The sequence below is a fragment of the Lissotriton vulgaris genome, chromosome 8, assembly GCF_964263255.1.
Source record: "Lissotriton vulgaris chromosome 8, aLisVul1.2, whole genome shotgun sequence".
Lineage (NCBI taxonomy): Eukaryota > Metazoa > Chordata > Amphibia > Caudata > Salamandridae > Lissotriton > Lissotriton vulgaris.
The window spans coordinates 441,409,855-441,436,966 of NC_141696.1; the positions used below are offsets into that span (position 1 = coordinate 441,409,855).

A 27,112-nucleotide genomic window follows, 5' to 3' on the forward strand; every position below is an offset into this window, starting at 1 on the left:
TGTCAGTGATGATGTTGTCTGCATCACATATAACCTGCACGTTGATGGAATGCGTGGATTTGCGCTTGCGGTATAAGTATTCTGTAGCAGCAAGTGGGCAGATTGATATGTGGGTCCCATCAATGCACCCTATTACATGTGGGAACTGTGCCTTTTGGTAGAAATCCAGCTTTGTCTTCTGCAGTTCCGCCTGTGTGCTGTGGACGCGTATGTAGTGATGCATTCTCTGCATCATGGCATCCAAGAAGGAGTTGAAGAAACAGGACAGGCAACTCTGTGACACACCACCTGCCACAGCTATCGCACCCTGGTAACTTCCTGAAGCAAGTAGGTGCAGGCTAAGGAGCACCTGCACATGTTGGTATGGCGTGCGCCCTTGGTATCTGATGCTCCAGGAATGGGTGCAGGTCCCGTATCAGGTCTAGGATGGTTTGTGGGTGTAGCCTGTACCTCTCATGTATTTCTGCCTCAGTCATTTGGAACAGTGTGACACGCAGTCTGTACACACGCTCCTCCCGTCTCCAGACCCTCAATCCTGCTGCTCGCAAACGTAGCTGCCTTGCTATAACGTAGAGGACCGCCATTATGGTCACACTGTTGCATTTTGGAGCTGTTTATATGCAGTGCACCTGATTAAAACCTGCTTGGAGTCAGTGGTAATTACTGATTCTTAAATATAATTTTTTGTCAAATTCGGTATTACAGATTTTTGGTACATCGCATTTGCGATTATTTACCGATATCTTATTTACTAATTCGTTATTTTAGTGTTTCGGTGTCTGCCAATCGCTAAATAAGGAATCGGTAACTGTTTTTTCTTATTTTTACCTATTCCTTATTAGCGATGGCGTTCGGTAATCCCTACATCGCACATGGGTAAATACCGGTCGGTAACGCTGAAATGTAACGGATTTCGGCGTTACTGACCGGTATTTAGCCAACTACATCTGGCCCAAAGAGACATACTACCAGGTGCGGCCAGCACAGGTAAGAGTGGTGGTATGGTGGGGGCAGGTTGGGGGGCAAGGCGACCAATGCCAAGATAGGCAAAATTGTATTGGAAAACATTAATTAACCCACTTACCGTGCGCTCGACGCATCGCCGAGAGTGGTTTCACTTGAAAAGAAATTTAATTTGACCTATCCTGTCGTCTGTCGCCTCGACCCCCAGCCCCGTCGCTCTTACCTGTGCCAGCCGCACCTGCATACTACGGTATAACTTTTTGCACTCCCTGTACATATTGCCACTGGAATAATGAGATTCTCCGGCGATGGAACTATGGGATTCTGCGGCTGCTGGGTTTTCAGCATAATTATGAATGTATTGCATTTGCCACATATTCCATCATCTACTGCATATTCTGCAAATTTTAACAAAAAACACATTTTCTTTCCAGCTGAAACAGATACACATTTATTGTAAAATTTTGCAACATGTGCTGCAGTGCAATGGAAGGCCCTTCACAAAGATTGAATGGCCGCCTTTTAGTTACGTACAGTTGAATTTGGGTTTAGAACCAGTACTAATGAAGTGAAGCCTTTGCCCAGACAGCGTTAAAGTGTAAACGATGACAAAATAATGATATGATACTATTAAAAATGTGTAGCATTAAGGTGCAACATTTGTATTTCCTTGCCACATAAATTAGTCAACACTGCAACAAAATCTAGCTGCTGCCTAATTCCTGTGGCCCTGTATATACCACAGACAGATTGTCACAGAGTTCACTTTATACAATCCTCTCACTTATCAAAGGAATAAAAACAAACATTTTCATGTTAAAAGCTGTTTGTCAGAAGACAGACTGACATTTAAATTGTCTTGGAACAGGCAGCAAATTTAACAAAATAAAAATACCACACAAAGGGATTTTATTTATTGCTCATTCACCTTCTGAACTCCTGCACCTCAAAAGTGTGCCAGCTGCCTTGCTCGTTTGGTGGGGCCAAAGATTATTCTGGGCTGGCCCGGCCCTCGAATGCCCCCCGTAGCTATGGCCCTGGCCACTCCACACTATGCCACTCAATTTTATACTGCTGCTCTATATGCCACTGCACTCTACATTAATGCTTTACCCACCAGGTAGGTCGCTCCCCCTCCGCACAGCACCGCCTGTGTCTCCCTGCCCCAGCTGCTGCTGCTGAAGAAGTTTGAGGCCCTCCACCACCCGCAGGCTACCACCTGCGCTTCATCCCTGGTGGCCAGTGGTAGACCGTAGGTAGGTTTGTTCATCCTCCGCTTTATTGCTTTTATTGTATTGCCTGTATTTTCATTGTTGTGTCTGTGACTGCTGTTGTCTGTCTTCCCCCGCTGCCTGTACGTGGTCCCTGCCCCTTTTTCTTCTCTCTGTTCCCCCCCTCTATTCCCCTCACTGCCCCCGTGCTCTCTCTGCCCGGCCTTTCCTTCTGTACCCCTCGCTGCCCCCGTGTCTCTGCCCGGTTTTCCCTTCTGTGCCCCTCTCGGCCCGTTTTCCCTTCTGTTCCCCTCGCTGCCCCCGTGCCTCTCTGCCCGTTCTGCTTTCTGTTCTTAGCTGCCCCTGTATTTCTGTGTTCTGTATTTTGCCTCTGTGCCACTGTTTTTTCCTGTATTTCGGTGCCCTTTTGCCTTCTGTACCACTCGTTTTTGTGCCCCTTTTTCCTTCTGTTCCACTCTTTTTTTGTGCCCGTCTGCCTTCAATGACACTTGTTTTTTCCCTTGTTTTTGTGCCCCTTTTTGCCTTCTGTTCCACTTGTTTTTTGTGCCCTTCTGCCCTCTGTTCCACTCGTTTTTTTGTGCCCTTCTGCCCTCTGTGCCACTCGTTTTCCCCTCCTTTTTGTGCCCCTTTTGTCTTCTGTTCCACTCGTTTTTGGTGCCCTTCTGCCTCCTGTGCCACTCGTTTTCCCCTTGTTTTTGTGCCCTTTCGCCTTCTGTTCCACTCGTTTTTTGTGCCCTTCTGCCCTCTGTTCCACTCGATTTTTGTACCCTTTTGCCCTCTGTTCCACTACTTTTTTTGTGCCCTCTGCCCTCCTCGTTTTTCCCTCGTTTCTGTGCCCCTTTTGCCTTCTGTTCCACTCGTTTTTTGTGCCTTTTTGCCCTCTGTGCCACTCGTTTTTCCCTCGATTTTGTGCCCCTTTTACCTTCTGTTACCTTTGTTGTCCCTCACCGCCCTCACAGCTGCGTCCCCAGGGGCCCCGCCCCCCTGATGGCCCTCTGCCCATTCGCTGCCCCGCCTGCCGCCTCCCAGCTGCTCCTCCCTTCCACCTCCCCATATATGCCGTCTGCTGTGTGGCCGTGCCAAATGCGCGCCTAAGGCAAGCCCGTCTGCACCCGTCCCGCCTGGACCGCGCCCAGCACCAGTGCCCCTGGCCCTGCACCCACCACGACGACCGCCGCCGCCACTACGACACCAGCACTATTGCATGCTCTCAACTCCGGACGGAGGCACATCTGCTTCAAGGTCGCCCGAAACGCACACACTGCCCCTTCACCTGCCGCAACTGCAGCTACACCAACCTCAGAGCCGACGAACCACCCGCCAAGAAAGACCCCAACCACCTCCGATGCATACTACTGAACACCCACTCCGCACGCAAGCATGCCGTCAAACTCTGGGACCTGCTCGACACAACATCCCCGGACGTCGCCTTCCTGTCAGAGAACTGGCTTAACGACTCCTCCGCACCCGACATCGCCAAGATCCCTCGCAGAGACCGCACCAACGGAGTCGGAGGAAGAATCGCTATCGTCCACAAGAACAGCATCAGGGTCTCGACTAGCACCGCCGACACTCTCAGCACCGCGAAACAAATGCATTTCCAGATCCACACAGACCCTAACTCCACCCTCAGAGGCACCCTCATCTACCGACCCCCCGGACTCCGCCCCCAGTTCAGTGACTCCATCGCCGACTTGATCAGCACACACGCCCTTACCTCCACCGACTGCATCCTCCTCGGAGACCTGAACTTTCACCATGAGAACAACAACAACTCCACAACCCTGATCGATAACCTTGCCAACCTCGGACTGAAGCAACTCGTCACAACGCCCAACCACTCCGCCGGCCACACGCTTGACCCTGTCTTCTCCTCAAGCCCGCACGTCTCCGTCAGTCACACCACCGAACTCCTCTGGACCGACCACCGCTGCATCCACTTTGCTTTCCAGAAGCCCACCACACACCACCTCACCCAGTAGATCCCCCGCAGCTGCTAGAGAAAAATCACCGAAGACCAACTACACACAAACCTCGCTCCCAGCTCACCCACCGAACCCTCCAACACCGACGACACTGCCCACAGCCTCAGACGCTGGATCGAGGACTGCGCCAACACCCTCTTCTTGCTGAAGAAACCCCCCCACAGAGACACCAGCAAGAGGGCCAGCTGGTTCACCCCAGAACTCCTAGCCTCGAAGCAAGGCTCCAGGAAACTAGAGAAGAAATGGCACAGTGAACAAACTCAGAACAGCCACGCAGCACACAAGGACGGCATCCGCAACCAGCATCACCTCATCAGGGGGGCCAAGAGGACCTCCTTCAAAGACCGCCTCAACAACAATGCACACAATAGCAAGGAGCTCTTCAACATTGTAAAGGAACTCTCCAACCCAAGCTCCAACACCAACAACATCCTGCCGTCGCAAGCCCTGTGCGACTCCCTTGCCACCTTCTTCCACTGCAAGATAGCAGACATCCACGACAGCTTCAACACCAGACAGCCCTAACAGACAGCAACACAACAGACCATCCACACACCATCGACCACGACCCCCTGCTAGCCTGGGCCAATGTGAGCATCGATGAGACCATCAAGACCATGTGCACAATCCACTCTGGCTCTTCATCAGACCCGTTCAGGCACCACGTCTTCAACAGAGCAAGCAGCTCCATCGCACCCCACCTGCGCAACGTCATCAATCTCTCCCTTAAGACCGCGATCTTCCCAGAGATCTGGAAACACGCCAATATCAACACCCTACTCAAAAAACCTAAGGCAGACCCAAGAGACCTCAAGAACCTCCGGCCCATCTCTCTGCTCCCCTTCCCAGCCAAGGTCATCGAGAAAACGGTCAACAGACAGCTAACCCGATACCTCGAAGAAAACAGGATCCTGGACCCTTCCCAGTCAGGGTTCCGCAGCAACCACAGCGCCGAGACTGCCCTCATCGCCGCAATCAATGACATCAGGACCCTGCTGGACAACGGCGAGACCGCAGCACTCATCCTCCTAGACCTCTCTGCCGCCTTCGGCACCGTCTGCCACCGCACGCCTACACGCCGCAGGGATCTGAGACAAGGCTCTGGATTGGACCACCTCCTTCCTCTCTGGCAGAACCCAGAACGCCCGCCTCCCCCCATTCCGTTCTAAAGCCTCCGAGATCATCTGCGGCGTACCCCAGGGATCCTCCCTCAGCCTGACGCTGTTTAACATTTACATGGCCCGCTCGCACACGTAGCCTGACAGCACGACCTCAACATAATCTCGTATGCTGACGACACTCAGCTGATCCTCTCCCTCACCAAGGACCCCATCACCGCCAAAGCCAACCTCCACAAAGGAATGAAGGCCGTCGCCGACTGGATGAAGACCAGCGGTCTGAAGCTGAACTCTGACAAGACGGAGGTCCTCATCCTCGGCTCCAACCCTTCAGCCTGGGACGACACCTGGTGGCCGACGGCACTGGGGGCAGCCCCGACACCCACCGACCACGCACGCAACCTGGGAATCATCCTTGACTCAACGCTCTTAATGACCAAGCAAGTCAACGGCGTCTCCTCTTCCTGCTTCAACACCCTCCGCATGCTCCGCAAGATCTACAGATGGACCCCGACAGATACAAGAAAGACAGTCACCCAGGCCCTCGTCAGCAGCAGACTCGACTACGGAAACGCCCTCTACGCGGGAGCCCCGACCAAGCTCATCAAACGACTACAACGCATCCAAAACGCCTCGGTATGACTGATCCTCGACATACCACGCCACGGCCACATCACCCCCCTACCTGAGAAACCTGCACTGGCTCCCGGTCAACAAGAGGATATCCTTCAAGCTCCTCACCCAAGCACACAAGGCACTCCACAAGACCGGCCCAGCCTACCTCAACAGACGGCTCTCCTTCTACATCCCCAACCTCCAGCTGCGCTCCGCCGACCTCTCACTTGCCACCGTCCCGCGCATCTGAAGAACAACCACTGATGGTAGATCCTTCTCCCACCACTCCGCCAAGACATGGAACACCGTCCTACTGAGCCTACGACAGACTCAAGACCTGGCTGTTCGATCAGTAGCACCCCCCCAACCCCCCCCCCCGCTCCCCCCCCCCAGCGCCTTGAGACCCTTGCGCTTTACAAATGATTGATTGAGTGATTGAATGCTCTCTAAACCACTTTACTCAATGCAAATACACCCTATGCCACTGGAATGGAATGGAATGGAATGGAAATTGCACTTGTATAGCGCGTAGCTACCCGGAGGCCTCGCAGCGCTTGTGAATGATTACTTAGTGCGGGCTTGGGGTAGATTAGCGGGTGTTAGCAAACCGGTGCGTTTTCAAGGCCTTCCTGAAAGACATATGGTTGTTGTGTTCCCGAAGAGAGAGTGGGAGGGAGTTCCAAAGTCTCGCCGCCGTATGAGAGAAAGAGCGGCCTCCCCAGCGAGCTTTCTTGATTTTGGCGGACGTTGCCAGCTGAAGGGTGCAAGAGCGAAGGGAACGGGACGGGACATATGGCGTAACCATAGGGTGTAGAATTACAGGGCCCGTTCGATGGAACGATTTGTGTAAAATACACATGGCTTTAAATTGCACTCTTGCCGCCACAGGAAGCCAATGGAGCTCCCTTAGGGCGTTCTTAGCTGACTGCCAGCGGGGGATGTTGTAGAGTAGGCGCGCTGCACTGTTCTGTGTGACTTGGAGCTTCTGAGTAACGGAGGTCGGGGCTCCCATATAAAGAGCGTTCCCATAATCCAGGCGGGAGAGTATCAGGGCCTGGACCATGATCCTCCTCGCCTGGAATGGGAGCAAAGGGAGCACCTTCCGCAGCATCCTCATTAGCCCAAAACAGGTGGCGGCCGTCTTGGTAGCCTGGACCGAAAAGTCAAGTGCTCTATCGAGCCAGATCCCAAGACTCTTTATCTGAGACTTAGGGACGGGGGACGGGCCTAAACACGGTGGCCAGATGGATGCAAGGGCAGAGGGAGAAGGGTTGCCCAGTAAGATGATGTCTGTCTTCTCCCCATTAAGCTTTAAGCAGGAAGATTGCATCCATCTGGCAACAGCCTCTAGACAGGGGCCTAAGGTGGGGGACGATCCCTCAGAGTGGTCTAAAGAGACCACCAATTGGGTATCGTCCGCGTAGGTGACAATACGCACACCAAAGGGATGGACTATCCTGTCCAGAGGTTCCATGTAGGCATTAAAGAGGGTAGGACTTAGGGAAGAGCCCTGGGGGACCCCGCACCTAAGTGGGTGTTTGGGAGACACCGCTTCACCCTCAAAGACTTGAAAAAATCGCTCATCCAGGAAGGATGTCAGCCATTCTAGGGCCGCGCCCGACACGCCCATGCCCGCCAAACGATGTAATAGCGTGGCATGGTTAACCGTGTCGAACGCGGCGCTAAGGTCAAGTAGAATGATGGCGACTTTTCCTCCCCGATCCAGTACCGCTCTTGCTTCTTCCGTTACCGCAAGGAGGGCGGTCTCGGTTCCGTGCTGAGGACGGAAACCTGTCTGAGAGGCACGCAATAGGCTATTGGACTCTAAATAGTCCATTAGGATGTTATTCACGTGCCTTTCAAGCAATTTACTCAGCCACGGAAGAAGAGAGATGGGGCGATAGTTTGACCAGTTGCTCTGGTCGAGGTTGGTTTTTTTTAACAAAGCCTTCACCATCGCACATTTCCAAGATGGTGGAACAGATTTGGAAGAGATGGACGCGTTGAGAACGTCTAAGATGACTGGACGAACAACGTCCAGGACCTTGATGAGGGTCTGAGGAGGTGCTGGGTCGTTGGGGGAGCCGGAAGTAATCTTAGGAATCAGTTTGCACTACTATACTCTACCCTACACCACTCCACTCTACTCTGAAACAATCTACTCTATGCCACTGCACTCTGAGCCACTCTACTCCATTCTACGCCACTGCAGTCCACACTATGTCACTGTACTCTAACCCAATGAACTCTACGCCAATGCACTCCATACCACGTTACTCAAAACCAGTGTACCCTACGCTACTGCACCTATGCCAACTACTTTGCACCACTGCACTTGATGCCACTATACACTACAACATTCTACTCTATGCCACTGCACTCTGTTGCTCTACACCACTGCACTCTACACCACTCTATTCTACTCTGCACCACTGTACTCTATGCCACTCTACTCTGCACCACTCAACTCTGTGCCACTCTACGTCACTCTACACCACTGCACTGTACATCACTGCACTATACACCTCCGCACCGTATCCTGCATCACAACACTCTAACCCGCTCTGCTCCACTCAACTCTGCACTACTCCACTCTACGCCATTGAACTCTACACCATTACAATCTACTCTGCACTACTCTATGCCACTGCACTCTATGCTACTCTACACCAATGCACTCTTCACACTATACTCACAACCAATGCTGCACTCTACCCCAATCTACTCTGCTCGACTCCACAATTCTCCACTCTATGATGTTCTAATCCATTAAACTCTGCTCCACTGACACTCTACTCCACTCTATGCTACTCCACTCCACAACACTTTACTCCACAGCACTCTACTCCACTCTGTCATTCTGTGACAACACTCCACTCTACGCAACTCCCTCTGTGCCACTTTATTCCACTGTAGTCTGACACACTACACCACTCTACTCTATGCTACTTAACACTGACAGTTTACTCCGCTGTACGCCGCCCTACTCTGCAGCATTCTACTCCACTTTATGCAACACGTCTACGCCACTCCACTCTATATCACTCCACGACTCTCTATGCCACTGCACTCTATGACACTTTATTCAACTCTGACACTGGGCTCCACTCTGTGCCACTCAACTCTACGCCCTTCCAATCTACGACACTCTACTCCCTCCACGACACTCCACTACACTTTATGCTACTTCATGACACTCAAAGCTACTCTACACCACTCCATGCCATTCTACACCACTCCATAACACTCCACTCTACTAGACTTTACGACATTCCACTCCACGCCACTCTCCTTTTCCCTACCAACTTTTAGCCATGCTGAACAGCAGCCACTCTTGTGTACAACATTGCTAAATCATTGTTGGCAAAGCCAATAGCTCTTGCATAGGCGAGACCAAGTAGCTTTCTAATGCATGTTCTCGGTATGATTATAGTGGGTCAATGTTTAAAAGAGTTATGCTTATGTAGTAGTGGTTACAATATGAATACATCCTGCATTCATAGGCACATTATGTGGATTAACAGTAATGCAATGATTGCACCATTAGTTATAACACAGTTTTTAGGGGAGCAGCTGAGTGAATGTTAATCTCCTTAAGTTAAAATAAAATTCTTAAAGAGAAACAAGCAAAGTATTGGTTCCAATAAATGTTTTAATCAGTGATGTAATCTGAGATGATATTAGTGATGTCTTTTAACAGATCATAAGTAGTGCATGATGGGGTTGCAAGTTATTGTTAGTTTACCTAATCATAACTGCAGAATTTCGGTTCTATTTATATTTTTTTCTGTAGCTATAACACCACTTTAAGTGTATTTTTTATTTTAGTGAATTTCAAAGGTTTTTAAAATCTGAATTAGGGTATTTAAAAAAAGAAATATATATAGTTTTCAGTCAATACAGGTATAGCATGCATTTCCAAACACCTGATACAAAAACACCGCTACATTAGCTTCAAAATGCATCTACACATGGCACATTGATACATAGCTTGATATCTCTCAGTCCTACCCTTTTACTCTCCTGCATTGTCCTGTTGTTCATGTTGAGGCTCATCTGGCGAATCCTCCTCAGAATTAAGGTATTTTAAGCAAAGCTAACCATAATTTTACTTTAACCTTTGTTTTTCAGTTAATATGTATATTTGTGTTTATTGATCTGCTTTTAATTTTAACTAAACTTTGCCCAAAATGATGCAGGCATTTAGGATATTCTACTCACTCTTAGGGGGATATTCACAAGGACTTATCTCCGATTTATCACCACCTTATCGCATAAAAAAAAAGAGATAGACTTAACACCCCATTCACAAGCTGGTGCAAACTGCAGACATCGCCAGTAGTCCTGCGATAACTGCCCCAAAATCTATCTTCACGGTGGACACCACCAACTAACTCTAATGAGATGCAGAGTAGGCGTTCCCGTTCAAAAACACACGAAAAAACCACAACACCACTTTCACAACAAACTGCCAGATCCGCGATGCGAGTCAAAACCACGCGATAAGCCGAAGCAGCAGTAGGTATTTAACCCCTGCCTCTTGTAGGTGTACAGTTGGACGACTACCTGCAGTAAGCAACGGAGCCCCGTATACAGCCACTCCTGAAGAACAAACAACGCTTGGTTTTGCCATTCACATCAGTCCAGGGCCCCTTGTGCTCTTCCATTGTCCTCCTCTGCCATGCGACGGCATTCACATGGTCTGAGGTGGTGTGTCATATTTGTCTCTCTGTTGCCAATGACACATTGGGGGTGACGTACAGGTGGTGGTGGTGTTCTGGCTCATCCGTGGAGATAATCAGGTTTTCCTGGCGACTGTACCCCGTCTTCCTCTTCCTGTTCTATTTGGCCTTCCACTGGCCCTGTATTCCTGGGTGTTCCTCCATTTGGATTGTGGGGTTCATGTTGTCCTCTGCAGTCGGTCAGGGTGCATCCGTGATACTCGGCGGTTGATGTTGTTTTTTAGTGGCATTTTCCGTATAGTGTTCTTGTGCTTTTTCCCGCATTACGCGTGGGTATTGCTGGCCTCTCGCTGGTTGTCACTGTTTTCTTATTGCGTTTGGGCACATCGAGTCTTTTTACGCGTTGGGGTTTGTGTTTTTATCTCTGTTGCAGTAGTTGTATCGCGGACATTGGCCGCAATTTTGGCGGACTATCGCATGGTACTGCCGTGTTGTGAATTCCACGTTCACACAGGATTATTTTCCCGCGATAGGCTGCGATGTGTGAAATTGTGTTAGCATTTTATAGTGATGTTTAGCACACGTTCTTGTGAATATCCCCCTTAGTATTTTCAAATGTGTGCTGATTCATTACACATTAAGAGGGGCACCGTTAAAAGGGCGATCAATAAAGTGTTCATTTATTAAAAACTGTGATACCATTTTACCAATCCGCAATAAATTTGACAAGCATTTAACATGTTTGGTTTTCTGTTGGTACGTCAACCTTTAGGAAGATCACTCAAGGGGGTGCAGATTTAATGGTGGCACAGATCTGTTCTAACCCTGGCAGACACTTATCATATTTAACTCTATCAAGGATGGACACAGTTAAAAGGTGGACGGAGGGGGCAATAAAAGGTTTGTTTGCTAATAACTTTCGGTGTGGATATGAAATGTGACAGGCTGTTAGCAAATGAAGCCCAGTACAGGAATCTCAGTTATCAGTTAGACCTCACAAGGGGAGGAAAAGTTACAGTGGGACAGGGTGGATCAAAAAACTTTGATTTTCGATATCTTTGGTGCCATGTCACACACATGTACAAAATGTGGTGCCCCAATAGCCTATTTACCTTATTCTTAATGTATTGAGTTTCATGCAGACCATTAAAAAAAGGTGGCACAACTACTTTGGGGGGGTACAAAACACTGTCCATTAGCTAATGCCTTTGGCACTGGTTAATACATATGTATGGTAATTAACAGGCTATAAAAAAGTTAAGGTTAATGCAAGGATCTCCGGTGTCAACAATATTTGACAAAGGGACAAGGATAAAGGTGCCATTCACTACCAGGCACAGACTAGACAGCGGAGAGAGCTATTAAATAGCACGCCTTGTTTACAAAGCACCCTGCAGGGGTTTGTAATGTTGGTCTCGTGCTCCGTGAGAGTGTGTATTCTTTCTTTACGTTAGCCATGTTGTACTACATGGAATTACATTTATAAAAGCTCTAAGTTTGGTTGGTTGCAGTGGGGAAATCAAGTATGAACAGACTGGTGTTAATGCTGCTTAATCTATCTATGTTCTATGATGCATGTATTTTAAGCAAAATAAAGAACAATGGGCACTTCAGTCAAGATGTTTTTAGAAATGTTTTGTAAGTCGGCTGCTAGTTTTACTTTGAAAGTGCTTTAATTAAAGTTTCGTAAAGTTACAACTTTTATTTATGTAACCTGAACCTGGATAGCTGGACCAAGTTAGCCCCACCGTTGTTTATAAAACTCAAAGCCAGCTCGGTCACCTGCGCTGGGTAAATTAGGAACAGTAACTTGATCCTGGAATGCAGCCTGGAATGCATCTGGCACACTGCGCGCCACTGCTCACTCCGCTCACCCCGAGACACATAGGCCATGGGAGGGAACATTGAAAGAAAAGTCGGGACATACCCACGCTTTTGGCCATTTGCGTGCTTTCATTTGTGAAAGCCATATGCAATGGCCAATTACATGTGTGGGTGTAAACAAATCCACAAGCGAAAGTCTGTAAGAAGTTGGGAGTGCTTACAAGAAGCCTCCCATAGAGTAGCGCATGCGCGCTGCGCTAGCCTCGACCTAAAAAGTGGTAGACACTGCTTTTTTGATCCCCCCCATTGTGTTCGCCCCTTGACAGATTTACATGAAACTCAAAATATCAAGATTTAGCTAAACATTGTAAATGATTGGCAAGTGTTTTACAGATTTATAAAACTGTAACAAAGTTATTAACAAAAAAAATGTTTTGTACCCCATTTAACTTTGCTCCCCCTTGAAGCATCTGCATGAAAGCTGAGATTTCTACACTGGCCTTAAAGTGCTAACAAAATACCAAATTTCATGCAGATAATGAAAGTTATTAGCACAAGAAAACTTTTTTTTCATCCCTTTGAACTTTGCCCTCCCCTTTGAAGGATCTGCACGTAACGTACCCTGCTAAGCGAAATCTAAATATACTAAACACCTATTAACTTTCATGTGGATTTGTCAATTGATGCCAACGTTATTAGCAAAATAAACCTTTATGACCCTCCTTTTAACCCGTGCTCCTTCTTGATGAATCTGCACACTTTTAACTATACCAAGAAGCAGCTAACCATGCTAAGCATCTGGCAAAGTGTGTGCAAATTTGTAAAAGAGCATTAAAGTTGTAAGCAAATCAAAAATACACATTTCCAACTGTCATGATAACTATCTGGTTGATCTCTTTCTGCCCTTACCAAAACAGTCTTGAAATGCCAATATCTCGAGCTACTGAACTGATGTACACCGAATCAAGCCATAGCACTACCTTGAGTAAAGTTGTATTTTCATGGCAAGTTTGCTGGAATTCCGTTCAGCTGTTTTTTCTGTATTTTGGAACAAATATTTCTATGGGAGTTAAAATAGGAAAGGTCACTTTTTTAAACCTCCCCTTAACCCTGCTGTTGCAACCCACTTGACATATATGCATGAAGCTTGCCACACCAAAAGATATTGTATATTTAAGTCAAATTGCACCCATGTCACTAAGACAAAAAATACCTCTTCAGGGGAAACTGTGACCTAACCATAACTAAATGGGCTGTCTATGAAATATATATATATATATATATATATATATATATAGATATATAGATATATATTTAGATATATAATGTCACGGGTAAGCCTTTGCATTGAATGTTTGACAGTGGTTTCAAAAGGGTCAAATTCATTTGCAGGATATTTAGCTTCCCTAAAGAAAAAAAAAGTTAAATAGATAGTTAACACAACAGTTTTTCCCTTTTTCAGTGCAGATAAAAATTTTTTTTCACAATGGCAGTTCTGCTCATAGAGCATTGATAAGCACACCTGACAAGGGCAGCCTTGGAGAACCATCCTTGCTGCAATTCTCTACCAATGAATCCTCCTCAGTGTGTGAAAATAGAAATTAAAGTGCAGAATCGTGTTAGTAGAAGGTTAAGTGAGTCTGTGTCTGTGTGTCTGTCTTATATTAACCCCTTCGATGCTGATGAGGGCTGGGAGCCGTCATGGCACACAGTGCTCGTGTGCTGATGATGGCTCCCAGCCGTCATGACCACGCCCACGATCGGAATGTGCCGCACATGAGCGGAATTCCGGCCGCGGGCAAGGGGTTAAACACATTTCTGCATGAAAACAATTTTGAATATTAGCTCATTATCACCTGCAAAAACAAACATTGATAGACACATCTGCCATTTCAGGCTAACAGTGAGTACTAAACAGATTGGAATGGAATGGAATGAAAATTTGTAAAGCGCGATGGCTACCCAAAGGCGTCCCAGCGCTGTAGACAAACTGGAGGGTTGAACTGTAGGGCGGGGTGGGGGGAGCAGAGGGTGGGTTAAGTGTGAGATTTATTAAAGAGCCAAGTTTTTAGGAGTTTTCGAAATGTGAGCAGGTTGGATTCTGACCTGATTGTGAGTGGTAGAGTGTTCCAGATCCTGGCCAAGTTGTAGGAAAGCGAGCGGCCTCCGCATCTGGCTCTTTTTATACGTGGTACGGAGGTTAGGTAGGAGGTCGCGGATCTGAGGGCTCGAGGAGGATGGTATGCTTCAACCAAATGTTGATTTATGGCGGGGCCTGTTCCCCAGTAGGAGCGGTGCGCGACGCACATGCTCTTGAATTCTATTCTAGCTTTCATGGGTAGCCAGTGAAGGTCCTTCAATCTGGCTTTTACTGAGGATCGGCGAGGGAGGTTCAAGAGGATTCTTGCTGCGCAGTTTTGGACAACTTGCAGTTTGGACATTGTGGACTGTGGGGCGCCTAGGTATAGGGCGTTACCGCAGTCGAGGCGTGACAGGATTAGTCCTTGGACCATGATTCGTCTGGAGTGAAACAGGAGAAGGGGGAGAATCTTGCGGAGCAATCTCATCAGCCCAAAGCAGATGGCGGCTAGTTTGGTGGCTTGGTAGTTGAAGGTGAGATTGCGGTCGAGCCAGATCCCAAGGCTCTTAATTTGATCCTTAGGTTGGGGGGGGCTACCTAAACAGAGGGGCCAGATGGTATCGATGGATTTGGAGATGTTGTTTCCAAGGAGCATTACCTCTGTCTTGTCCCCGTTAAGTTTTAGATGGGAGACCAACATCCAGGACGCAACAGCTTCCAGGCAGTTGTGTAGGCTGTGGTTGGAGTTGAGAGGGGGGTCCAGTGCTACCACCAGCTGAGTGTCGTCCGCGTAGGTGACAATTTTCACCCCAAAAGGGCGGACGACATCAGCTAGGGGACGGAGGTAAACATTAAAAAGGGTGGGACTCAGGGAGGAGCCCTGAGGCACTCCACAGTTAAGAGGTTTACTAGAGGAGGTAAACTCCTTTTCGAATACCTGGAAGGATCTGTCTGTGAGGAATGATTCCAGCCAGGTGAGCGCCATTCCTGACACTCCAATCCTACTGAGGCGATGGATTAGGATGCTATGATTTACAGTGTCGAAGGCGGCACTCAGGTCAAGTAGGACGATGGCCGTGGAGCCGCCACCGTCCAGGATCCTTCTTGCCTCCTCCGTCACTGCAATCAGGGCAGTCTCAGTTCCGTGGCGGAGCCTGAAACCTGTCTGGGTGGGGTCCAGTATGTTGTTGGATTCTAGAAAGTCTGTCAGAATAGAATTTACATGTTTTTCCAGAATTTTGCTGAGCCAGGGTAGAAGGGAGATGGGTCGGTAGTTGGAAGGGTTTGATTGGTCAAGAGTAGGTTTCTTTAGTAGTGCTTTGACCATGGCTCTCTTCCATAGGGGGGGAACGATGCCAGTATTGAGGGAGGAATTGAGCAGAGCTTGGATGGTGGGTGAAATCTGGCTGGTTATTTGGGTGAGAACCCTAGGAGGGGCTGGGTCAGTTGGGGATCCAGATTTTACCATTCTCATATACTTTTCCAGATTGATTTTGTCAAGAGCTGGGAAGTTGTTGAGAACACTGGGTGGGGCTACCATAGGGTCAATGTTGGTAGGGTCTCTGGGCGGGGAGGTGGGATGGGGGAAGGAGGAATTGATCAATTCTATTTTTTGATGGAAGAATTCCGCTACTTCCTCGCAATGGTTCTGGGTGTTGTTGTGGACTTTAGGAGTCTCAGGAAGTCGCAGGAGGGTTTTGGCAATACGGTAAATCTCCTTGGGTTTATTCGCCGCATTGTCTATTTTTTGTTCGTAGAATGAGGCCTGAGCTTGTTGGATGTCTGCTTTATAACTTTTAATAGCTGCTCTGTAACTGATTTTATCTGCAGGGCAGTAGTGAAGGCGCCATTTTCTTTCCATCTGCTTACAGGCGCGTTTGGCCTTCCGTAGATCGTCTGTGTACCATGGGGCAGTTGGATTGCCCCGCTTGGGACGAAGACTTTTCATGGGGAGTACCAGATTTAAGGAGTTGGTGATCCACCTGTTATAGTTATCGTTCCCCTGAATAGGGTGCGATGAGTTAGGGGGTTTCGTACATTGTAAGGAGGTTTGCCATTCGGGTAGGGGGATTTTTTGCCAGTTCCTTGATAGCAGAGTCGTCGGGGTTTTGAAGGGGGGAGGTAGGGGGGGGTCCAAGTGAATGGGATGAGGAAATGATCAGACCAGGGCAGTGGGGAGGGGTTTTTGGTAAGAAGGTTGGGACAGTTAATGATTGTGGAATCATTAACAGCAAAAGAACAAATGGCTCACCAGGGTTAAGCACATCAAATCTATATGTAAAGTCTATTGAGAGGTGGTGCAATTGCTTCACGCACCCATCGTCCTGAGATGAAGATAATTAAAAAAATGTTCAGGAATAAGGTGCTGTGTGCCAGTTTTATGATTAACTTAATAAAGAAGTATTTTTGGACAAAATTGGCCTGATTGATTGACTTTGCATCGAGTGCACCTTCCTTATTCCTGAACAGATTGTGGAATCATGTTTTTCTGTCATGCATGGATTCCATTTTGTCTTGCTGAGTTCTGTAATATTCAATGAAAAGGTCTGTAGAACACATACAGCTTATATTTTGAACTTTAGTGAGCTGGTGTACTCTGTTACAAGTAAACAGCTCCTAATGCAATATAACGCGTGGCCTGCTCAAGGACATCACTTGTGACTTGCATTTGCAGATAAGTCCAGCAGCAACACCCTTGAACACTGTTGGCACACCATATGGGGTTTAGACCATGCATCTACCTCTGATTGGTTACTGCATTGCTTAAGCTTGGAAGAAACCCCACTGTCCCAATCTGGACATGTTAGAAGGATGTGAACACCACCACCTTGTAGCATGCAGGTAGCACGCAATATTAGATTCTTCTGATTGGCTCTGTATCTAATAATTGTGTAACCTGAACGATCTGTAACATGGACATGTGATTTATTAGTCCACAGCTGCAGATTATTCTTGTGACAAATAATTAAACGCCTTCTGTGGTTTGGGGGCATAAAAGACTGTGTTGAACTTCTGCAATTTGGAAATTTGGATTTCCATGCCATCTTTTCCTTTATATACTTATAAAGCTGCCTTTGAAATTCACCTGTGTCTGTGACTATTTTATTAGCTTCCATAAGATGAACTCAATGCACCAATTTAGTTTTTTAAAGAATATTAAAATTGATTTAATAAATCACCAGAACACAATCGAGAGGCAACAGAACTGGGCACATGTGTAAAAGTCAGTACATAACACATCAAGAGAAAATTAAAAAGATTATTCTATTCTTTTAGTTGATTCTGGTTGTCTTTACTCTATATCATCTTCATCAATTACAGACTGCGCAGCCAACCCGTTTCGCCTGGTTATAAGCTTCCTCTGGGCAAGATTCTGTATCCGGTCAAACAACCATATAATATGAACGAAACGTTGCAAAAAGGAAGTATTTTACAAATTCTCCTTTATTAGTAATTAACTTTTTAGATAAACTATTTAGGATGCCCATAGGTAGCCGGAACTGGTCTTATGTCATTCACTGTAACAGATGACATCCATCCATCCAAAACCGTGTTCGGTAATAGATCTTCAAACCGCCAGTATGCGGCAATCGTGATGTGCAAAGATTTAATAAATCAGGCAATATAAATAACACAGAATGAGTAATGTGTGATATGGTCCTGTACTGCCCTCCCAGATTCAGGTGTTTTATATCCCCACCCACCCAGTGGCGGTTATCACTAGGTAGTTATAGTAGTATAGTTAGGTCTGAGTTTCCAAAAGCATTTTTGTTTTCCTAATAACTTTGGCTTTGTTTGACGAATCTTCATGAAAAAAACTCTCATCCACCTCAGCTCCTACCTCAAAATTTTCAGGATTATCCATTAAGCGGGGGCTAAGAAAAATGAGGGGATCCCAAAACGCTTTTTCTCCTTTCAGTTTCCATAGGAGAATTGAACAGCGATTCCGCAAAAAACACTGAACCGATTTACATCAAATTTGGCAGAAAGATAGATCTTGGTCCAGAAAGCGTGCTTTATGTGATTTGGTGTTTATCCGTTCAGTACTTTTTGAGAAATTAATGCTCTAAATGTTTGTAATATTTCACACCATGGAGGGTCTGCAGACCCGACAGATCTCCTGCTGAGATCTGATTGTCTGCCACCACATCAACAAGGATGTGGCAGAAGCCATCCTAGGACTCCAGACTCACAGAAGCCCTCCTAGTACTCCGGACTCAGTCCAGAGTCCTAAATAAAAGGTTAAAAAAGACATAAGGGGGCAGGGTAGGATACTCTCACCCCTTAAGCCTGGTACTGGGGCCCAAAACCTCCTTTTTTTAATATTGCGCTGCAAATATGTGCCAATTTATTTTTATGGTGTGCATTACCACGCTACTGTTAAACACCCCTCTCCCTCTCAAGGTTGGTCAGGTCCTGAGGATGTGGCACAAAACATTATGGGGAAGTCCTGGGGGCCCCATCCCCTGGGGCCATTATGTAAAATCAGGGAGAGTAGGTGTGCTGCCCCCCTCCCTGAGTCTTAATAGGCTTTAGGGACCCTATCACCCCAGGGCAGAATTGCATTAATAAGGGGTGAGGATCAAGTGGGCCCCATCCCTGAGCCTTAAGGGCCCCATGGACCCAATTCCTCTGAGCCAAATGTCTTATAAAAGGGGAGGAGGCATTCCGCAGTTTTCCTGCCCGCATTAGTGTGGCCAGGGATACAAAAGTCTTCTCCCTCCGGCGGTATACTTTTTTAAGCTGTCACCGGGTGGGAGCAGACTTGCCTGAAGGCATATCTGCTCTCACTCAGCAGACCTCCCACAGGCTCAGGAAGGGGGGGTCATTCACCCCATTAAAGATAAATATTGGCCCCTGGGATGGGGTCCCTGGGGCCACTATCAGCTTGGAGAGGAGAGCTGAGCCATTTCTAACTGGGGGCAGCAAAATTGGCTAAAAACACAAACTTCCCCTGTCATATTGCTGATCATTATCAGTCAGTCTGGCCCTGAACTACAGCTGGTGCACCGTACAGAAACTTGCTTAAGACCAACAGATGTCGAGGTGCTTCATTGCTGCCCTGTCCAGCTGGCATAAAGGACTGTAGTAAGAGAGCCTGCAGAAATTGTTCAGCACCTTTTTTCTTTGTAAAATGATGTTGTCTCAGGGGATCACCACTTTGAAGTGGATCGAGGGCCTTTCGTGTTGCAGTGTCCTGGAGAGCTAATCTGGCGGGAGTTTAGTCTCCTGCTAGGCTTGCCCAAGCTGAACAGGTCAAAAGATAGAGACCAGATGAAGTGCGATCCTCTGACCCTCCAGGTTGGGGGTTGACAAAATGTCATGTTATGGAAAAAGCAACAAGGACCACAAATTCTTCTGGGCACTAAGGACTTCCATAGTCTTTATAGGTGACATGCATGATTGACAGTAGTCAAAGCCACAGGGAAACTACTGACAGAATGACAGAACTTCTCGGTGCCAAGTGCAAGACCAGGATCTGATTCTGAAATGTACGAACTGTGTATGGCAGAAGTACCACACAGTGTGTGCTGGGTAACAACCTGCTTTTGCTTGGCTGTGAGTAATAGTGTTTGCTCTGGCTTTGCAAATGATGCTGTTCTCTATTCATTTCCATGTTTGTGATGCCCTCTTAACTGTGTGCCTTCACTGTGACTGAGTATGCATGATGAGGTGTCTGTAATTGCGTTTGCCAACTATCTGTATTTGTTTTGCTATTTACCATCTGTGTATGTGTGTGCTCACTCGGCCTTGGTATATGCATGCTAGCATTCTGATATTGTTCACACTGCCTCTGCGTATGTGTGTGATAATGTTTTCCAGGTAGGTGTATGTGTGTGTTTAACAGCATGTGCAAACTTACATCTGCAGTGCATTGTTCTTGTTGGCAATTTTATTAACAGAACAGCACACACTCTCAAACTAGTGGGTGTCGGGAGCACTGGTAGCCAACTACAGCAACCTTAGAAATGTCTGAAGGCATACCAAAATGTTTAAAACGCACAGATTGGAAACTGGGAAAAATCAATGTCTGCTTTTTGGCGGTTTCATATTATAGGTGCCTCTGGTTTGTAGCTTACTGTCTGCTATTAAATTTACTACATTTCCTCAGGAACACACTTATTCTTGGTATTTGTTACACAAAGCATTGTTAAATGTTACTTTATCTCAGTTGTTTGATTGTGTTTGAGGACCACAACTCTCAGTATGCATTAGTTCTTTAAATGAAGAACCCGAACTTGGACATTGTGCCTTTTTGTAGCCGACAGCCCCACTCTGACTGCCCATACACAAAATAATGATTCTGCATACAGCTGTGGATTAAATAACTTTCTGCATCAGCAAGGGGTGTCAAGCTCCTGAGGGAGCCAGAAGGAGATCTGGGTACCAAACAATCAGAGACAAACAAGCGAAAGACATCTCCATGAGAACTGGGAACCACGGTTGAGATTTCGATAGTGGAGTAATCAGAATGAGTTCTGCATGCTGTCTGTGGGTTTGAGGGGATACCCTCAGAATCAGAAGAAAGAGAAAAAAGGCATAATGCAGAGGGCCGTGCCAGTCCTGGAAGAAGGCATTCGTTGCCCGAGCCATCTTTGCTGTCTGCAATTTCAGGCTGGGTGACTTGGAACACAATTTATTGCACGCCTCTTTGCCAAAACCCTTCATGACGTGCTTGTGGTCATAGTCTGCGGCAGGAGGAAGGGAAGCCCAGGCTGAGGAACGAGGGTGGACAATCTTTTCTGGGTCAAAGTCCAATGGAAGAGGGGATGTGAGGAAGTGGAGGGCAGTAAGAGTCGTGTTGGGTTTTCAGGTGTCTGGGGTGGAGGAGTTGTTCGGTCAGAGTCCGTGGAAGGGTCAGAATCCTGGTCACAAGGCTTGGAAGGGGAAGGAAAAAAGGCCTCAGGAGACCTGTTTCACACTGTGTAGGCGTGATCTGACGAGAAGGTGTGAGAAACACGTGTCATGATCACAATATGGCACCATTCAGAGTATGATGCGTCAGCGTCTATTGGAACCTGGTTAGAAGGGGCAGTAGTGCTTGATGCTTAACACTACAGGTGACTAGTAAAGGGCTGAAGGGCGGCTGTTAGTGCTCTATTAACTTAATGTGTCACTGAGACATCAAGTGGCTCAACCGAGTTTTTCTCAAACAGAGGTAAATTCTCTTGCATGTCCCGATGATAGCTGTCATCACCAAACTGGCGTGCTGCGATCTAAGGCAGATATTATGGGAAGGCTCATTAGAGAGGATACTAGCAGAAAACCATGGGGGCCAACCCCAAACCAGGAAAACCAGACCGCAAGGAGGCAAATCAAGAGGACACCGGCCCTTCAGGCGAAGTCTTTATAGCATTTGCACTTGCCATAGAGGGTGTGGGGAAGTGTTTGCTATCCACACCAAAATGCAGGAGTACCGGCTCTCCAATTGTGAGGCAGTGTGGTTCGTTAGTCCCAATATACTAGGGTTTCTCATGTTGTGTGTGAGGCACGCACTGTGAGCAATGAGCTTAAATAGGACCAAAGTCCGAGCGTTGGAACATTCGGCTTCCCACGCACCCCTGTTGGGTGCTAATAAGCAGTAACCCGCTCACAGCGCTGCGTACAAAAGCAGAACACAACCGACAAGTGCTCACAGAGCTAATACATAAAATTCACACACAAAACAGCACGTTGGGAATACAATGAAGAAATAGTGAAAAGGCACTTGAGTCTGGTGTGGAGCAGCACAGAAACAGGATGTAATATGGCGTCCTAGTACTATATAGTTGTGGGCATGACCTTATTGGTTGTCGAAAGATGACATCATTAACAGTTATGGGAAATGTAGTTTCCTATTTTTTATGTTTAAATCTTTTATTAGTGTTATCATTATTGGAAAACAATACAATCTCATAAGCAATAGAGTCCAAAGCATTCTACGTTCAGCATGTAATCATGGGTGTATATAATCAAGTTGCAGTCCTAATACAATGTACAAATTAAACCGTTCCGGTGCAATGTGCGATTCGCGTTATGTCTTAAGTCTATCTCTGTGTAGTAAACCAATAACTTGAACTCCTCCCCCAACCCCCCCCCCCCTTTTTCCGGGAGCCTTAGTGCCATACATGTTAGTTTTCGGTCCTGGATCGATGGTGTCTCGTATTAATCGGTTGTGGGCGATTTATTCTCTCTCCCTAGAACTGACAATCGCAGTGGTCGTAAATATTTGGGCTGGGTGATTTAATTGAACTCTGTCGAAAGAAGTTTTAAAAATGGGCTCCATACTTTCTGAAATGAATCTTCGGTGCTATTCAAGGAGGTCAAAATACGTTCCATCCCCAAGATATGCCATATCCTATGTAGCCACCCTACGCATTTGGGGCAGGTGGGTGACCCCCAGTGTGTGAGTATATTCTGCAAAGCTGCCCCCAATGCCAGCCCCATCTGACGTTCTCTTATGCTTTTGAGTGGGTATGTGATTGGGTTGGGGAGGCCCAGAACGACATACACTGGAAACTTGGTATCTGCGTATCAAATAACTCATCTACTTCATCTAAGATTCTAGTCCAGTAGTTTTTAAGTATCGGGCACTCCCCCAGTAAGTGTATTAGTGTTCCCTCATTATCGCATCCTCTCCAGCAGGTAGGCTCCTTTCCGGGTTACCCCTGTGGAGGCGCGCCGGGGTAAGGTAACAGTATCTAGCTATTTCATAGCTGTTTCAATACTGGCCACATTGCGGGCTGTGTGTTTCGCCCTGTAATAAATCCCCTCTCAGTCTTTTTGTGTAATGTCTCCTCCTAGTTCCCTCCCCCATCTCCTTTGACTGGTTGTGGCGTGTGTTTGCGGTAGATGCCTCATCATATCATGAAGTTCTGAAATCAACCCTTTATCAGTTTGTTTAGCGATTAGCCATTTTTCATATTGTGTCAGCCTATGGCTTGCCTGCGCTCGCATCTCAGTTTGAAGCACCCAGTGCCGTAATTGCCTATATCGCAGTCGTTCTGTCTCTGGAATGCCATAGTCTACTTTTATCTGAGGGAATGGGATTATTCCCAACAGGTCAATGAGAGATGTCCCACCGAGCGACAGGGGGTGTCCCGCCACGCCAGAAATGCCTTGTCCGCTATTCCTGATGTGAATTCGGTATTTCCAAATAGGGGAGTTAAAGGCGATGGAAATGTTGTAAGTTTCCTGGCCGTCGCAACCCCATCCCATACTTACATCACCGACTTGGTGATTGGTGATCCCATGAAACTGCATGGCCTCTGTGCTTTTTTCAGGAAGGGGACCTTCCATAGAAGGATTCCCGCGAGTGCCCTGTCCTGGAAGAGACATCTCTTTTCGGATTCGGGCCTAGCCCATTCCACAAAATATCGCAGTTGGGCCGCCTTATAGTAACCTAGTAGGTCCAGTATCCCTAGTCCCCCTTTTTCGGGTTGCATGTAGCCTATGTCTTTGCTCATCCGTGGCCTTGCCCCTGCCCATACAAAGTTGGTAATGTTGCGTTGTAGTGAGGCGATCACCTCTACTGGTGGTAACGCTGGGAGACTTTGGCACAGATACAGCTCCTTCGGTAAAAGGGTCATTTTGACCGCCGCTACTCTCCCTAGTAGTGAAAGGCGGTGTTTACTCCAGTTGCCCAGATCTTTTTTCGTCTGTCTCCCCAGTCTAGCATAGTTTAGTTTGACTGTTCGCTGAACTCTGGCCGCTAGCTCCAGTCCCAGATAAGGAAAAGAGTCCACCATCTTTATCCCCGAGAGCCAATCCCCTCCAGGACTGTGTGTGGGAATTGTTGGGTTTAAGTTAAGTATCAATGCTTTGCCCACATTAACCCGGAAGCCCGAGACCTGGCCATATCCCTCTAATGTCGGGGTTGTCCTTTATTCTCTGTGCTAGGGGTTCGATGTATAAAGCAAACAATAGCGGGGACAGCAGGCAGCCCTGCCTTGTTCCCCTTTGAATAACAAAGGGGCGTGAAGAGACGCCGTTAACTCTAATGGAAGCTGTAGGCCCTCCATAGCAGCAGCTCACCCATTCCCGGAATCTCTTGCCCAGCCCGAATTGTAACATACTTTGTTCCAAAAATCTCCAAACCACCTGATCGAACGCTTTTTTGGAGTCGACCGTCAACAAAAGCGTGTTCATTTGTTTTTGGTTGACCTTGTCTATGAGGTGGAGTATCCTCTTTGTGTTGTCTCCACATTGTCGAGGCTGGATAAACCTCGCCTGGTCTGGTTCTATTAGATTTGGCATATTTGGGGCCAATCTTGTGGCGGATATGCCCATGAATATTTCAAAATCTACATTAAGCAGGGATACCAGATGGTACGAACCGCATTCCTGCCGATCTTTTCCCAGTTTGGGCAGTACCATTATCGCCGCTGCTAACATCGTTGCTGGAATCGGGTTTGCACTTCTGAAGGAGTTAAATAGTCTTGTTAGTATCGGAGCTGATATATTACAACTTTTTTTATAGAAAAGTGCGGGAAAACCGTCTGGGCCCGGAGATTTGAGCATTTTAAGTTGGGAGATCACCGATGTAAGTGTGGGCATGTTAACGGACTGCAAAAAAGCTGTTGTGTCGCGGCCAGATGGTGTATCTGCTGTGTAGAGCTTCTCATAAAACTCCCTGAAAGTTTGAGCTATCTCATGATCTTCCGTGACCTCCCCTTGTCCGCTCCTTTTGTAATGAGAGTACTTTTGTCTGTTGCCTTTGGGCCTGTAGCCTATTTGCTAATAAGCGGCCCCTACAGTCGCCCCCATTGTAGTAGGGGTGCTTTAATCTAATTGCTGCATATTCCGCCCTGTCTAGGTCTAGTCCCGCTAACTGAGCCCTGGCCGCTTTTAATTGACTCCACACCCTTGGCGCCCCTGCCGGCTATGTACCCTCTCCAGTTCTTGCACCTGTGCAGCTAAATTCATCCGCATTTACTTGCGCTCTCTGTCAGCTACCGAAATAGCTATTAGTTCCCCCCTTGCTACTGCCTTCATCACTTCCCCCAGTGTTGTAATGGCTACCTCAGAAGTATTGTAGAATTAAATACTCTTTAATAAATTTCACAATTTGCTATTCCACTGTTTCCTTGTGAAGCATTGTTTTCTTAGGTCTCGAGCATCCAGTTTGTCGTGGACATGGTGTTAATTGTAGCTGTACAGTCACTGCATCATGATCCGAAAGGGTTCAATATATACTCTTTTACCTCGCTATTCATCTGCATCGTTCCTAGAAAATAATCTAGGTGGGCGTAGGACTTATGTGCTTGTCAGTAGAATGTGTATTGTGTCGTAGTGGGGTGAGCCTCCCTCCAGATATCAACAAGCCCCAACTCCCCTAGCCATTTCTTTCCGTCCCCGGATATCTCCCCCCTTTGGTGGTAAGTGGCTGTTGATCTATCCTTGACCGAGTCCATAACCATATTCAGGTCCCCCCTACTAGTGTCATGAGATTTTGTGGGGCCATGGTATCCGCTAATGCCGCTTTAAGAAATCACTCTTGTCCCGAGTTAGGAGCATATATGGAACCCAGCACCAACTTTTGAGTACAGAACTGTATAGTGTATGCCAGTAATCTCCCTTTAATTTCGACCACTTTCTCTTTCACTCCCCTCCTGCATCGTTTGGACATGAGAGTGGCCACCCCTGCCTTCCTCTCCCCGTGAAGAAAAGAACTGCTGCGGAAACTCCCTCGAGCGCATGCGGTGCCAGTCTTTGCGTAGGGGACATATATCTACCTCCGCGTTTTCCAAGTAGGACACGATTCTTCTTCTTTTAATGGGATTGTTGAGCCCCTTTACCTTAAGCGTAAGTACTTTCACTTCTTCCCTGGTCATTGTAGGTGGTTGCGATCGATGGTGAGCTGATCTTTAGGTCACTTCCATTCCCCCCAACTTGTCCGATCTCCCTCAGTTCTAATCAGGGCTGTACCCCCCTGTGTGAGACCTTTTGCATATGTAAGTTGTGGACACTGGAAACTTTTTGCACATGTAAGCTGTGGACACAGGACCCCCCCCCCCCCCCAACCCCAACTAGTAAAACAGTGATTACCCCCCAGTAAAGTCTAGGAGTTGCCAAACGCGACTGCGTCCCCTTGGAGAACCAGTTTGTTGGGTGCATCTTGTGGTCATCAGATCCCACCCCGCCCACCGTACGCCCGCCCGCCGCCCCACGGCACAGCATTTTACCACTTATCTAACCCCTGAGTCATTTCAATCGCCATTCTGGATCCGGATTCGTCAGACAGTGAGTCCAACACCGCTTGACGTTCTTGCGTCATGGTCTCCAAGTTCGGCTTCGACGATGCCTCTGGCAATCTCCGTCCACGTACTTGACGCCACCTCGCTTGCTGTCCCTTTTTAGGTCGAGCCTTTACCATTCCGCAGGAATGGGAAATGGGGAGAATTCAAGTCGGCTATTTTCTCGTCAAACCAAAGGGCTTTCAGCCGCGGTTTTCTTGCAGTGCCCGTGAACCACGTGATAACATGCACGCGCATTCAGGGCCAGCCAGCCCAGCACATCAAAGGGCTTCTCCTCCCCTAATTATTCATGGCCGGCCGCAGGCCGGCCGTACTTTCAGTTTCCCCAGAACGGCTAATTAGGGGAGGAGAAGCCCTTTGATGTGCTTCACACCAAT

At 47.4% G+C, this 27,112-nt stretch overlaps 1 protein-coding gene across 3 annotated transcripts in view; it reads left to right on the plus strand.

Moving 5' to 3' along the window:
- Positions 1-27,112, plus strand: part of LOC147697153 (nucleoside hydrolase-like) — a 228,160-nt gene that overhangs the window by 83,079 nt on the left and 117,969 nt on the right. Inside the window, exon 2 of one of the 3 annotated variants that reach the window (XM_086934224.1) lies at positions 17,174-17,340. The exons of the other annotated variants lie outside the window; for them this stretch is intronic. Within the exon in view, the coding sequence (XP_086790350.1) occupies positions 17,335-17,340 (6 nt within the window). The 5' untranslated portion in view covers positions 17,174-17,334. The remainder of the gene's footprint in view (positions 1-17,173; positions 17,341-27,112) is intronic. 3 annotated transcript variants of the gene reach the window in all.